The sequence below is a fragment of the Crocuta crocuta genome, unplaced genomic scaffold (assembly GCF_008692635.1).
Source record: "Crocuta crocuta isolate KB4526 unplaced genomic scaffold, BGI_CrCroc_1.0 scaffold31, whole genome shotgun sequence".
In the NCBI taxonomy this organism is placed as follows: Eukaryota; Metazoa; Chordata; class Mammalia; order Carnivora; family Hyaenidae; genus Crocuta; species Crocuta crocuta.
This window is the reverse complement of record NW_027528362.1, coordinates 12578878-12590963: the sequence shown is the minus strand read 5'-3', so window position 1 is coordinate 12590963 and position 12086 is coordinate 12578878. Positions and strand designations below refer to the sequence as shown.

At 59.2% G+C, this 12086-nt stretch overlaps 1 protein-coding gene across 1 annotated transcript in view; it reads left to right on the top strand.

Annotated features, from left to right (window-relative positions):
- Nucleotides 1–12086, top strand: part of COL4A1 (collagen type IV alpha 1 chain) — an 84900-nt gene that overhangs the window by 62123 nt on the left and 10691 nt on the right. Inside the window, exons 32-48 of the mRNA XM_077754004.1 lie at nucleotides 117–284; nucleotides 370–459; nucleotides 1180–1332; nucleotides 1452–1550; nucleotides 1660–1749; nucleotides 2652–2791; nucleotides 3159–3285; nucleotides 3380–3460; nucleotides 3828–3926; nucleotides 5013–5063; nucleotides 6095–6280; nucleotides 6784–6917; nucleotides 7852–7924; nucleotides 8699–8770; nucleotides 9766–9894; nucleotides 10770–10868; nucleotides 11729–11941. Coding sequence (XP_077610130.1) covers nucleotides 117–284; nucleotides 370–459; nucleotides 1180–1332; nucleotides 1452–1550; nucleotides 1660–1749; nucleotides 2652–2791; nucleotides 3159–3285; nucleotides 3380–3460; nucleotides 3828–3926; nucleotides 5013–5063; nucleotides 6095–6280; nucleotides 6784–6917; nucleotides 7852–7924; nucleotides 8699–8770; nucleotides 9766–9894; nucleotides 10770–10868; nucleotides 11729–11941 — 2004 coding nt within the window. The remainder of the gene's footprint in view (nucleotides 1–116; nucleotides 285–369; nucleotides 460–1179; nucleotides 1333–1451; nucleotides 1551–1659; nucleotides 1750–2651; nucleotides 2792–3158; nucleotides 3286–3379; nucleotides 3461–3827; nucleotides 3927–5012; nucleotides 5064–6094; nucleotides 6281–6783; nucleotides 6918–7851; nucleotides 7925–8698; nucleotides 8771–9765; nucleotides 9895–10769; nucleotides 10869–11728; nucleotides 11942–12086) is intronic.

Genomic DNA, 12086 nt, shown 5'->3' with positions numbered 1-12086 from the left:
CCCCGCCGCGGGCCGCTCGCTCCCGGCCGCCTGCAGAAGGGATGGCGGGACCCAGAAGGGCGCCCCGAGGAGCTCCCTGCGTCCTGCTGACCGCTCCTGCCCTCCGCCCGCCGCAGGTCCCCCCGGACTGAAGGGAGAGAAGGGCTTCCCCGGGTTCCCAGGCCTCGACATGCCAGGCCCCAAAGGAGACAAGGGGTCCCCGGGGCTGCCCGGCCTGACGGGGCAGTCGGGGCTCCCCGGTCTTCCCGGACAGCAGGGCACGCCTGGCCTTCCCGGCATTCCAGGTAAGTGGCTTGTCAGCTCCTGACCCTGTCTGTCCGTGGCTCGTCGCGTCCGCCGTCTGCATTCACAGCGCCTTGTCTGCCGCAGGTCCCAAGGGAGAGATGGGTGTCATGGGGACCCCAGGACAGCCCGGCTCGCCAGGTCCGGCGGGATTGCCAGGATTGCCCGGAGAGAAAGGTAGGGGCCACTCACTCCTCTGGAGCCCCTCTCACGTCTGTGTCTCCATGTCTCTTGGAAACTCTTTCGTATCAAGAGGCAGAGGAAAGAAGAAGGTGAAGCAATGACCGTCTTCCAGTAGGAGCCCGTGGTGCTGGTGGGGACAGGGCTCTGCTCTGCCCCGAACCAGACAGAAGACGGGTTCTTGGGTGTTCCTTATCTGCACATTTGAGGTGTTGGCTCTTCTTTTTAGAATCAGTGGGATCTTCCGTCATGCAGGGTCACCGGCACGGAGTCCTTAGAAGCACATTAGCAAACAGGGCAGATTTACAAGCCTTCCTTTTTATTTCTTGTCACCTGAAATTGGTCCCCAAATATTTAAAAGAAATGGACTTTGTGGGACATAAAAATCATTGTTTAGTAGAGTAAGAAAGTTCCCGTTTTCTTATTTTGTGTATTATTGAGGGGCACTGTGAAGAGGCGAGATGGAGGCTCTTAGGAAAGGGGAGAAATGTAAATTACAGGCAGAGTCACAGAGATTTTGAGTTATTAGCAGATAATGAATTCTAAACACTGGCTTTACTGTTCGTTTCCGGGGGCCAGACTCTTCTGGTAGCTCGGGCGCTTGCCTTGCGCCTTGCAGTGCTGCCTCCGTTCTTCATCAGCGGCTCCCCCGGCCAGAGGGAGGGCCACCCCTCATCACCACCGCACCTCACCGGGCGCCTTCTCTTTCCTTTGCAGGGGACCACGGCTTCCCGGGCTCCTCGGGGCCCAGGGGAGACCCCGGCTTCAAGGGAGACAAAGGAGACGTGGGTCTCCCGGGCAAACCCGGGTCCATGGACAAGGTGGACATGGGCAGCATGAAGGGCCAGAAGGGAGACCAAGGAGAAAAAGGTAAGGGCCAGGGCAGAGCCGCCTGTCTGACCCGTCCCTCAGCTGTGCCCCGGGAACGTCAGGCCAGCTGTGCTTGTCTTCTAAGCAGACACGGTCATTGTTTTTTCTGTGACATGCAGGGCAGATTGGACCGACTGGTGATAAAGGATCCCGGGGAGACCCTGGAACCCCAGGAATGCCAGGAAAGGACGGCCAGGCGGGACATCCGGGGCAGCCAGGTACGGAGTGAAGTTCAAGTTCACCACGTGGCAGGCGCTCACGCTAAGGAAATGTCACCCAGCTCTTTTCACAGGCATTAACCTGTTGGGGTTTCCTCTCTTCTCCCAGGACCGAAAGGTGACCCCGGCATCGGCGGGACCCCGGGTGCTCCAGGGCTCCCCGGACCCAAAGGATCGGTTGGTGGCATGGGCCTGCCTGGTATGTTGGATTCGTCCCTGCACCGGTGGGGACGGGGCTGGGGGAGGGCGTGCAAGGGCGTAGTCCAGGCACACCCACCTGTCACCCAAACCCACATCTTCCATTTTTTGTGGTCCCCTGCCTCAGGACCGATGGCACTTGGCTGACACTATGACAAAAAAAAAAAATCACAATTCAGTAAGATAAAACACTGGCTGTCCACCGTCACCTTTCGATTTCCTCCAAGTGACCGGCCACCCGGCCCCCATCTCCCCGGTGCGGTCTGGCTCCCCACCCGCCTAGGCCGGCCTCCAGTGCCTTCTGCCATCGGCCAGGAAGAGGCTTCTGGGCTCTGCTGCCTGGGTTCTAAACTGGCCTTGACTCCCGGGAGGGGGCTGGAGAGATGCAGAGAGACCGGCCTCGGGCTGGCGTGGGGCCAGCGCCCCTCTGAACCCACGGGGACGGGAGAGCCGAGGCGGCCGGCTCCCTCCCCACGCACTGCTCATTATCGCTCCATTTGACATGGAAACATCGAGCTTGCTGTCTACACCCGCCTGTGCATAGGTTTGGCCGCCAGCATACCTCTCGAAACCAGGCGTGCCTCAGCTCCGGCTGGCTCCTCGCGCAGCCTGGCCAATTGCTCTGGACAGTGGGAATCGATTATAGGATAGAGAACATAACAGCGTTTTTCATACCACTGCCAGCGTGAACGTGCTCAGGACTTGCTGTCTGTCTTCTCTCTGTGGATTGATCGTTTCTAACAGACAGCAGAGACTCTCGCTGCCGCTCACTGATGTGGGGGATGCGTCTGCCTGTGCGGCCAAGGATCAGTGCACGCAGGCACACATGTCCCTCCGCCTCGTTCTTGCTGGCCGCCGGCACCCGCTGAGCGCACAGTCAGGTGTTAACTGTCTGTGTTACAGGGACACCCGGAGAAAAGGGCGTGCCTGGGATCCCTGGGCCGCAGGGCGTCCCTGGCCTGCCCGGGGAGAAAGGAGCCAAAGGCGAGAAAGGACAGGCAGGCCTCCCAGGGATCGGGATCCCGGGCCGGCCTGGGGACAAGGTAAGCCCTCCTGCGTGGCACCCCACCCCCACCCCGCGGCCGCCTGAGCGTCCTTTCCCCTGATCCACTGCACGTTATTCCTCTGGCCCCTTCTGTGCGCCGCCCCCGCCTTGGGGAGAATCTGGAGATGGTTGAGGGGCGTGACAGCCAGCCCAGGCTGCGAGGGAGGGGTGAGGCGACACGGGGGGAGAAGAAACAGACACGTGGCCCCTGTTCTGGGTGCCCCCTTGTCCCCGGGTTTCCGACAGGGACTTTGATTCTTCGTTACGAAGCTGGGTGTGGAGGCTGTGTAGTGTTATCCAGAAAGGGCCCCCACACACGTGTCCAGGGACAGGTACCAAGTAACGGGCCCGATGTCTGCTCACAGGGAGACCAAGGGGCCTCAGGATTTCCGGGAAGTCCTGGAGAGAAGGGAGAGAAAGGGAGCGCGGGGGTCCCGGGGTCACCCGGCTCCCCCGGCCCCCAAGGGTCCCCAGGGAGCGTCGGCTATCCAGGTAGGTGGGCCGGGTCTCCTCCTGAGCTCGGGTCTTCATGAAGACAGAAAAGACCCCAACCGATGGCATCCTGCTGTCTCATTTCTTCTGCCAGGAAGCCCCGGGTTGCCTGGAGAAAAGGGTGACAGAGGCCTCCCGGGATCATCTGGCATTCCTGGCATCAAGGGAGAAGCAGGTACAGACCATGGAGGACACACGGGCCCGTGGGGAGGAGGCGGTGGCCGCCAAGGCAGGGAGTGACCCTCGTGGAGGCAGGTCGTGGATGCCGGAGTGTCCCGGGCGGACGGGCCCACGCCTCCGCTTTTCCGACGGACAGACTGAGTCTAGAGTCCAGGGCGGGGGGAGGGGTGCTCATGGGTCCTTATAAGGTGTGGCCACCAGCCAGGAGCCGGGACCAGAGCTGCTGGTCTGGCGGCGGGTTCTAGAAGCATGTCTGTCCTCGATGTGCGTCCTTGAGGACGCCTGGCGTGTGCGGGGTCACGGCTCCCGGGGGGTGTCCCCGTGACGGGGTCCGCGCCCGACTGACATGGCTCTTCCCTCAGGTCTTCCTGGGCAGCCCGGCCCCGTGGGCCCAGCCGGCCAGAAAGGGGAGCCCGGCAGTGACGGCATCCCAGGGTCTGCGGGAGAGAAGGGGGAACCAGGTATGTGGCTCCTGCTTCGTTTCAGGGCGAAGCAAACGGCCCTCCTGGGTCAGCGTCGCTCAGACTTGCGGTCCCTGCTGCGTGCCCGGCGCTGGGCACAGGGAGGCACATGCACCGTGTGTCCTCACGGGGGCTTCACGCACGTGTGCGGACGAGGGGAGAGGCCGGGAGGGGAAGAGAGACGGGTGTTCGTTTATTGCTCCCGTGCTGACGGGCCCTGTCCCAAAACGCCTGGGCCCCCGGGGGCGAGTGGGAGACACAGAAGACGTCCAGGCTGTCCCTCCTCCGCCTGGCTCTCCCCCCTTTAGAGAAGGGGTCCTGGGAGTGTCTCCTGTCCCCCCATCGGCTCCCGTCCCTTGGGGAGGGCAGGGCTGCGGGCTCTGATGATGAGCACCCCGTACGCGGTGATGATGGTGCGTAGCAAGGATGACACGCGCCATCTGAGACGGGTGAGCCCGAGGCAGGGGTGCGGGTGTGGGGGTGTTGCTGGAGAGGAGCCCCGGGGCATGTACTGCAGGCGGAGTTGGCCTCCTGCTTCTTAAAAACAATCTATTCATTTATTTTGAGAGAGAACAGGAGAGAGAGAATCCCAAGCAGGCTCCCCACTGTCAGCGCAGAGTCCGATTCAGGGCTCGAACTCACGACCCTGAGATCACGACCTGAGCCGAAGTCAAGAGTCGGACGCTTAACCGACTGAGCCCCCCAGACGGCCTCGAGTTGGCCTCTTTCTAAAAGTTCATCGTTTCATTCTGCACCCTTTATGTTTCTATTACGTACCTTCATTTTCTCNGCCGACTTGTTAGCGTTTAGACAGTTGTAGAAAATCAGTACTTACTTGTACGGAGCATTTCCACCAAACGCTGTAATGGTTCTGTGCTGAAAGTACTGACGTAAGAAAAGTGCTAAATTATATATATCCGGTCCGGGCATCTCAGAGCAGCTCTGGGAATGAGAGTTCACTCAGGAGTGCGATGACCTGCCTGCCACGCGTCCCACAAAGAGCGTGGTGTCGGCGCCGAGTTTCGTGCTGTGCCGGCGGACCGGCCATTTCGGGAGACGTGGACGGGCTCCATCCTTGTCTTACAGGCTTGCCCGGAAGAGCGTTCCCAGGGTTTCCGGGAGCCAAAGGAGAGAAAGGTAACGCTGGCTACACGCGTCCTTCCCTTCCGCTCACCGCTGACGCTCGCGGCGCAGGCCGAGCCGGTGGGGCGGTTGCAAGGAAGCCGTCGGCCGCGGTGACGGGGGGCGGGGTCTGGGCCACACTCGCGCCTTCTCCCCGCCCCGACGGGCCACCATCTGGTGGCGCTGCACTTGTGGAAAAGCAGAGGAAGAATCGCAAGAGAGGCCCTGTGATCATTTCCGGCCGCGACTCTATTTCACTCTCTTTGTATTTTTTCTTAATACCCTTGAAACGATTCTAGAATTTTGACATTTTATTAGTCACATCTGGGTGATACATTGGGAACTAAAAATGTAGGAATTTTTTTTTTCCTGTAAGTTCTTGCCTGAAAAAACTTTGAAAAATAGTTTATCGATGTATTTCTACCTGTGACATACCATAAGCTACACACATTTAGAGAGCCATTTGATTGATGTCTTTTCCATAAGCCTTGATGATATGTATATACCTCTGAAAACACCANGTCCCCCAACCCAACCCAACCCATTGCTCTGTCTTCTGGCAGTGTAGATGAGCTTGCATTTTCTGGAATGTTGTATCGGTAGGATCCTATGTGTTTTACCCTAAGTCTGACTTTATTGGTCCCGCACAGTTAGTTAGAGATTCACCGATGTTGCAGCTCATATGAGTAGTTCGCTCCTCTTTCTTGCCGAGTTGTGTTCCACGGTGTGGATATAACATTGCTTGTTTATTCATTCGCCCACTGATGGAGCAAGCCCTTAATTTAGCTCCCAGCTGCTCACAGACGCCTCTGAGCCTGTATTCCGATGGCTTTTCGGCAGAACACTTCTTTCCAAAGAAGAGTGACAGCTGGGCTCTCATGCTCTAAGCTTCCTCTTTCCAGGGCGGCCATGGCCGGGGCCTTGAGTGTTACTCAATGAAGAGGGGAAAGGGCACCCAGCTCTGGTTGCCCCCTCCCCCCCCACGCACCCAGCTTTCTCTTCTTCCCTGTGCTTCCCCACCGTCTCAAACTGGTTCTGTTGTTTAGGTTCAAAGGGCGACGTGGGATTCCCGGGACAAGCCGGGAGTCCAGGAATTCCCGGATCCAAAGGAGAGCAAGGATTCATGGGTCCCCCGGGGCCGCAAGGACAGCCGGGCTTACCCGGAGCTCCAGGCCACGCCGTGGAGGGGCCCAAGGGAGACCGGGGCGCACAGGGTCAGCCAGGCCTGCCAGGTAAGCGTGTCTGACCAGGGTCGCGGCTGGGACCGAACCAGAAGGCACAAACACACATGAGTGTCAACAAGAGTTTTTGCTCAGAGATTCGCAACATTTCCCACAGCTTGAAACTGCTCACGCTATTTGGGGACCCTGTGTTTTGGCCTCTGCTGGAGGCCTGTGTCCTTTCTGTCACAGAACACGGTAGATGTGACAAGTGATTACAGGTAGACTGGATGTTGTTGGGACAGACTGGGGCCCGAGTGCCGCCCGCGGTGGCCTGGAACGCGGCGGCATCCGGGCGCCCTCTGCCGTGTGAGATGACACTGCAGCGCCGGGTGCTCGGGCCGGGCGTTCGTGTCAATGTTTTCTGCCCGTTGAGCAGCTTGCCCCTTCGAGGGCACCCAGCCCGACACAGTATCGTCGCCCCTGGTTGGGGGCAGCCACGCCCAGTAACACCTGTACGTGAAATATGCAGTCACCCTCTAACCTCAGACGTGTCACCTCTATGTCTCCGTCAGGGCTGCCGGGACCTATGGGGCCACCGGGGCTCCCTGGGCTTGACGGACTGAAAGGCGACAAAGGAAACCCAGGCTGGCCGGGGGCTCCCGGTGCTCCAGGACCCAAGGGAGAGCCAGGATTCCAGGGCCTGCCTGTGAGTTGTCTGTCTGTCTGTCTTGTGTGTGAGCAGCATCCCAGCACAGTGTGTGTGTGTGTGTGTACATATATTTGTGCGTGTTTTCGTTAGGACACCCTTTTAAATAAGGTGAAGCAAAGCACAGCCACATGTGAGAAGCAGTACAACTTATTATATATTGAGAGATGAGCTAGAGAAGGAATCATACTGAAATAGCCAGAAAATGAGAGGAATATGTTTAAAAACATGAATGTTGCTATATGAGGAAGAAAAGCAGGGGCGCCCTCGGAGGCTCAGTTGGTTGAGTGTCTGACTCTTGATTTCAGCTCAGGTCATAATCTTACGGTTTATGAGTTCAAGTCCCACATCGGGCTCTGAGCTGACAGTGCGGAGCCTACTTGGGATTCTCTCTCTCCCTCTCCCTGCCCCTCCCCTGCTTTCCCTCTCAAAGTAAATAAAAATAAACTTAAAAGAAAAGAAAAATATTCCTCCCTTAATATTTTTCTTCTCTCCATATTTGAAATCACATCTCAGATAAGATATCAAGCTAATTCTAAAGAAACTTCATTATGCTTGAGTGTCTGGAGGGAAGTTTCTAGAAGGTAGCTTGGTGCTGGAAGATGGATATGTCGCCATGACAGTGCTCAGGAGGTCCCTGATCTGTTGGCGGCGCTGTGCTGTGGGGGAGGGGCAGCAGGGCGTGGGACTTGCACCTGCTGCGGGACTCACCCTGTGGGTGGGCGGGGCCGGGGCAGGGGTGAGGCTGGCGCCCCAGTTCCCGGCTTCCTGCTGTGGACGCGCACGGGCCCCATGTGCTCACAGAGCCGCTCGGGGGCCGCCGAGGGCCTGCCCCAGCCTTGCGGCTCCCGGGTACTTGAGAGACTTCGGGTGCCCCGAGCGAGTCCAGGCTGACGCTCTGTGTGTGTGTGTGTGTGTGTGTGTGTGTGTTTAGGGAATTGGCGGTTCTCCAGGACTCACGGGCTCCAAGGGCGACACGGGACTTCCAGGAGTTCCGGGATTTCAAGGTAAGACAGGAAAGGAGGCGCCGCCTGAGGGTGGGACGTGTCCCCCGGCACTTTGACATCGACAGGCAGCCGAGCTGCGGTGCAGAGAGTGTTTTCTTCGGGTTAAAAATGCCGTTTCTGCCTGGCAGCCTGATGGGTACCGTCCTGTGAACGGCTGTGTAAAGATGCCCTGGTTTTCTTATTAAGAGCCGGTGGGTCAGGGGCGCCTGGGGGCTCCGTCGGTTAAGCCTCCAACTCTTGATCTCGGCTCAGGTCATGATCTCACCGATTGTAGGACCGAGCCCCGCATTGGGCTCAGTGCTGACAGCGTGGAGCCCGCTTGAGATTCTCTCTCTCCCTCTCTCTCTGCCCCTCATTCTCTTGTGTGTTCTCTCTCTCTCCCTCTGTCAAATAAATAAACAACAACAAAAAACCCACTTAAGAAAGAATCAGTGGGTCATTCGTATGTCCACAAGACATCCCGGATTTGGGGCACTCGCTAGTTTAAGAACGTGTTAAGCCAGCACGTCCTGGCCGCCTCCCGGCCCCCAGTTCCCAGCTGGCGGGCATCGTGGCATCTATTTGGGGACACATGTGACCCAAACTGTGACCCCAAAGCAGGACCGTGCGCCCCATCTGCTGTTTGTGGCCACTTTACGGTTTGGTTGCATGTCTGGAAAAATGTGATTTCTGGGTTCCGGAGAGGAGGGTTCACTAAAACAGAGCTGACCGGAAGTGCTGTTCCCCGCTTCCCCGAGATGGACTTGACAGAGACAACGTCCTTCTCTCCTCCAGGTCAGAAAGGCCCCCCCGGGCTGCAGGGAGCTAAGGGCGACCAAGGTGACCAGGGCTTCCCCGGAAGCAAAGGTAGGAACCTGCTGCGCTGGTGGGGCCGCCCGGCAATGTGAACGCGTGCGCTTAGGGTTTGGTTCTATGTATGTGCAGCAGCCTGCACGTCCGTAGAAAACAGTTGGTTAAGAATTCCTCGGTCGCTCGTCAGGACTGCCGTAGGAGGCCAGTCGAGTCGGCATTTTTATTAGTGACGTGTCTTAAAAGTCAGGCTCGTTCAATCCGAGAGGTGGATCCCGTGGGGACGGTCAGACAGACTCACGACTCCTCAGTCCAACAGGCTCCACTTGGCCGTCCCCGGGGATGAGTGGGGCTTGCGTGGACGTGCTGAGCGGGGCTGGGCAGCGAGGAGTTCTGCACCGGAAGGAGCCCCTCGGCCCTGCTCCGGCGCCCACGGCCGTCGCAGGAGGGAATGGTTTAAGTATAGGCATCCGTGTCCGGTGTGTGCATGTCTAACCTTGCTTCTGGGGCTCCGTCTGATTCTCGAAATCACATTTCGAGAGACAGGCCGAGCTGGCGGGGAGCATGGAGAAGAGCAGTGTCAGGAGCGAAAGGGATGGGGAAGGGGTGTGGAAGGCGGGGGAGGACGGGAGTGTCTGGCCGACGAAAGCTGCCCCGCAGAAGGATGAGGATTTTCCATCACTGAGAAATGGAGACGCGGTTATAATGTCCCTGAGGCAGATTTCAGAGAAGCACGAGACGAGAGCTTCTGACTGCACTGACTGTAGCTCTCCGGGTCGGGCTGGGATCCCGGGGGGCACGGCCCCACCCGCCAGCCCGTGGTTGTCAGCTGGTGGTAATGGCCCCAGCGTCGGTCGGACCCGAGGGCTCAGGACCCCACGCTGCGCAGCAGCACGCGGGATACGTGTATATCTGGTGAACACTCGTGAACACACGTGTGTTTCTGATACGACCGACTTCTGAGAAGCGTGTTTGGATTGGGTTTCATGCTGGAATCTTCTCCCACGAGTGTTGACAGTGGAACTCATCAGCGGCACCCCTGATTCCCATAGGCCTCCCTGGGCCCCCAGGCCCCCCAGGACCCTATGACATCATCAAAGGAGATCCAGGACTCCCCGGCCCGGAGGGTCCCCCGGGTCTGAAGGGGCTTCCAGGGCCACCAGGCCCCAAAGGACAGCAAGGTAAGGACAGCGAAGGGGAGGTGTGGGCTCAGGAGGGAGCCGGGGGGTCTGCTCCCCACAGGCGTGTCTCAGGCCAGGGTCTCTGGGTGACAACTGTACAGACGTACGCTTGAATGGGACTTTCTTCATTTCCTTTAATGGATATCGAACCCTAAGGAAGTTTTTGAAGGGAACTGTTTAGTACAGGAGAAGCCGGAGGAACGTGGGCGTATCTGTGCTCACCTGGGGACACGTGGGCTGCGTGGGCTTCTCTTCTGGCTAGAAGAGAAGAGGTGGCTGGAGGCCTTGACCTGGAACCACGAGAGAGGCCCTAACAGCGGTCTGTGCGCCTGCCTGCTTGGTTAGGCTGAGCTGCTGCAGGGGGGAAGGGGGTGCGGAACCAGAGAGGGGAAGGAAGACTCCACACTGGCAAGGGGGCGTTGATGAAGATGTCAGTGTAAACTACCTGGGAAGAAAGGGTGTGCATGAAGTTGAAAACCTGTCCGCGTGGGTCTATCTGTCCCATAAGAATTACTCGAGGTGCGGAAACACGGCCTGGGGGACGTGCCTGAGAACACAAAACTGGGTCACAGCCTCCCTCCCGCCACAGCCCTGCCTTTCTCAAAGCCGGGTGCCGCACGGTAGTGGCCGGGGGGAGGCTGGGGGGACTCCAGGTTAGACGGTGGGGCCTGCGCCCTGCGACCGCCAGTTTGGCCCCGGCAGGTGCGAGCGAGGCTTCGTGAGAGGGGCTCTGGGCTGTCCGGGAGAACGTTCTCGAAGCTGCTGGCCTTAGGCCGGCCGCGCAGGGGGCTACAGAGAGATTTCAGGAGACAGGACAGAGGGGCACCGAGCTGTGCTCCAGGCCGGGGTCGTGAGTGCCTTTCTCTTCCCCGCAGGTGTCACAGGATCCGTGGGCTTGCCCGGACCTCCAGGGATTCCCGGTTTTGACGGGGCTCCTGGCCAGAAGGGAGAGACCGGACCCTTTGGCCCCCCTGGTAGGTTCGCTGCGGCCTCCCCCTGCACCCCAGTTGCCCTCTGCCTGCATCTCTGGGTCAGACGCTGGAGGCTCAGGTGTGCAGGCATCTGCAAGATGGAATTGAAGACATTGCCTGAAAGATTTCCCAGGAAGTGTGTGTGTGTGTGTGTGTGTGTTTAAGAGCAAACACGCTCTCCTAGAAGAGGTAGAGTCGTCATTTTTTCCATGTGGAGATACAGATGTTGACCTGACCACAGTGATTTCCAGGTGTCCTTGAAAGGTGGCCAGCAGCGATGGCCTGTAGCTTCCTGTGTGGGGAGCGGCCGCAGCTACAGAAATTTATGCCAGCGGCGCACAAAGGGGTGGATGCTGATGCTGGGTGGCCGAGAGGCCACCGCCCGCCGTGATAGGGTCAGTCTGCTTCCCGAGGAAGTGACTGATGCTAGCGGCTGAGGCATCGCCTGGCAGTGCCGGGCCCAGCCCCGCAGAGGGCCGGCCGGCAGCGCTGCGGACCGCGGAGCTGCCGAGGGGACGAGGCCACGAGCCGCCGCTCGCCCTCGCTCCCGTTCCCTTGTGCCGTGCGGGGCTGCCATCACGGGGAAGCCGCGTTCAAAGGAGGATTTGTTCTAGTAATTCTGTGGTCCTCCCCCCTTGAAGGAGCCCCAGATCTTTTCTGGATGACACACCCTCATATATTTTGTGTATTTTGTTTATATTGGACTCCACTTTCTGAGCCTCCGCTTGGCCCCGAGCGCATCTGTTTATGAAACATCTCGGGGGTCCGGGCAAAGGGAAGGCGGGGGCAGCACGGAGCCGGGCTGTTGAAGGGGGGGGGACCTGTGTGTAACTGGGGAAGCTCACTCCTCTTCCGTCTTGCAGGTCCGAGGGGGTTTCCGGGCCCCCCAGGCCCCGATGGGTTGCCGGGAACCATGGGTCCCCCAGGCACCCCGTCTGTCGATCACGGCTTCCTGGTGACCAGGCACAGTCAGACCACAGACGACCCGCAGTGTCCTCCCGGGACCAAAATCCTTTACCACGGCTACTCCCTGCTCTACGTGCAGGGCAACGAGCGGGCGCACGGCCAGGACCTGGGTGAGACTGCGGGGACGCGAGCGTGTGTGGCACACACGTGCGGGCCGCCCCCTGCGTCAGGGCACCGTGGGGACGCAGTTGGGGCAGGGGGCTCCACTTCCCTCCATCCACACACTTCCGACCACCAGTTCAGCAGCCACCTCGT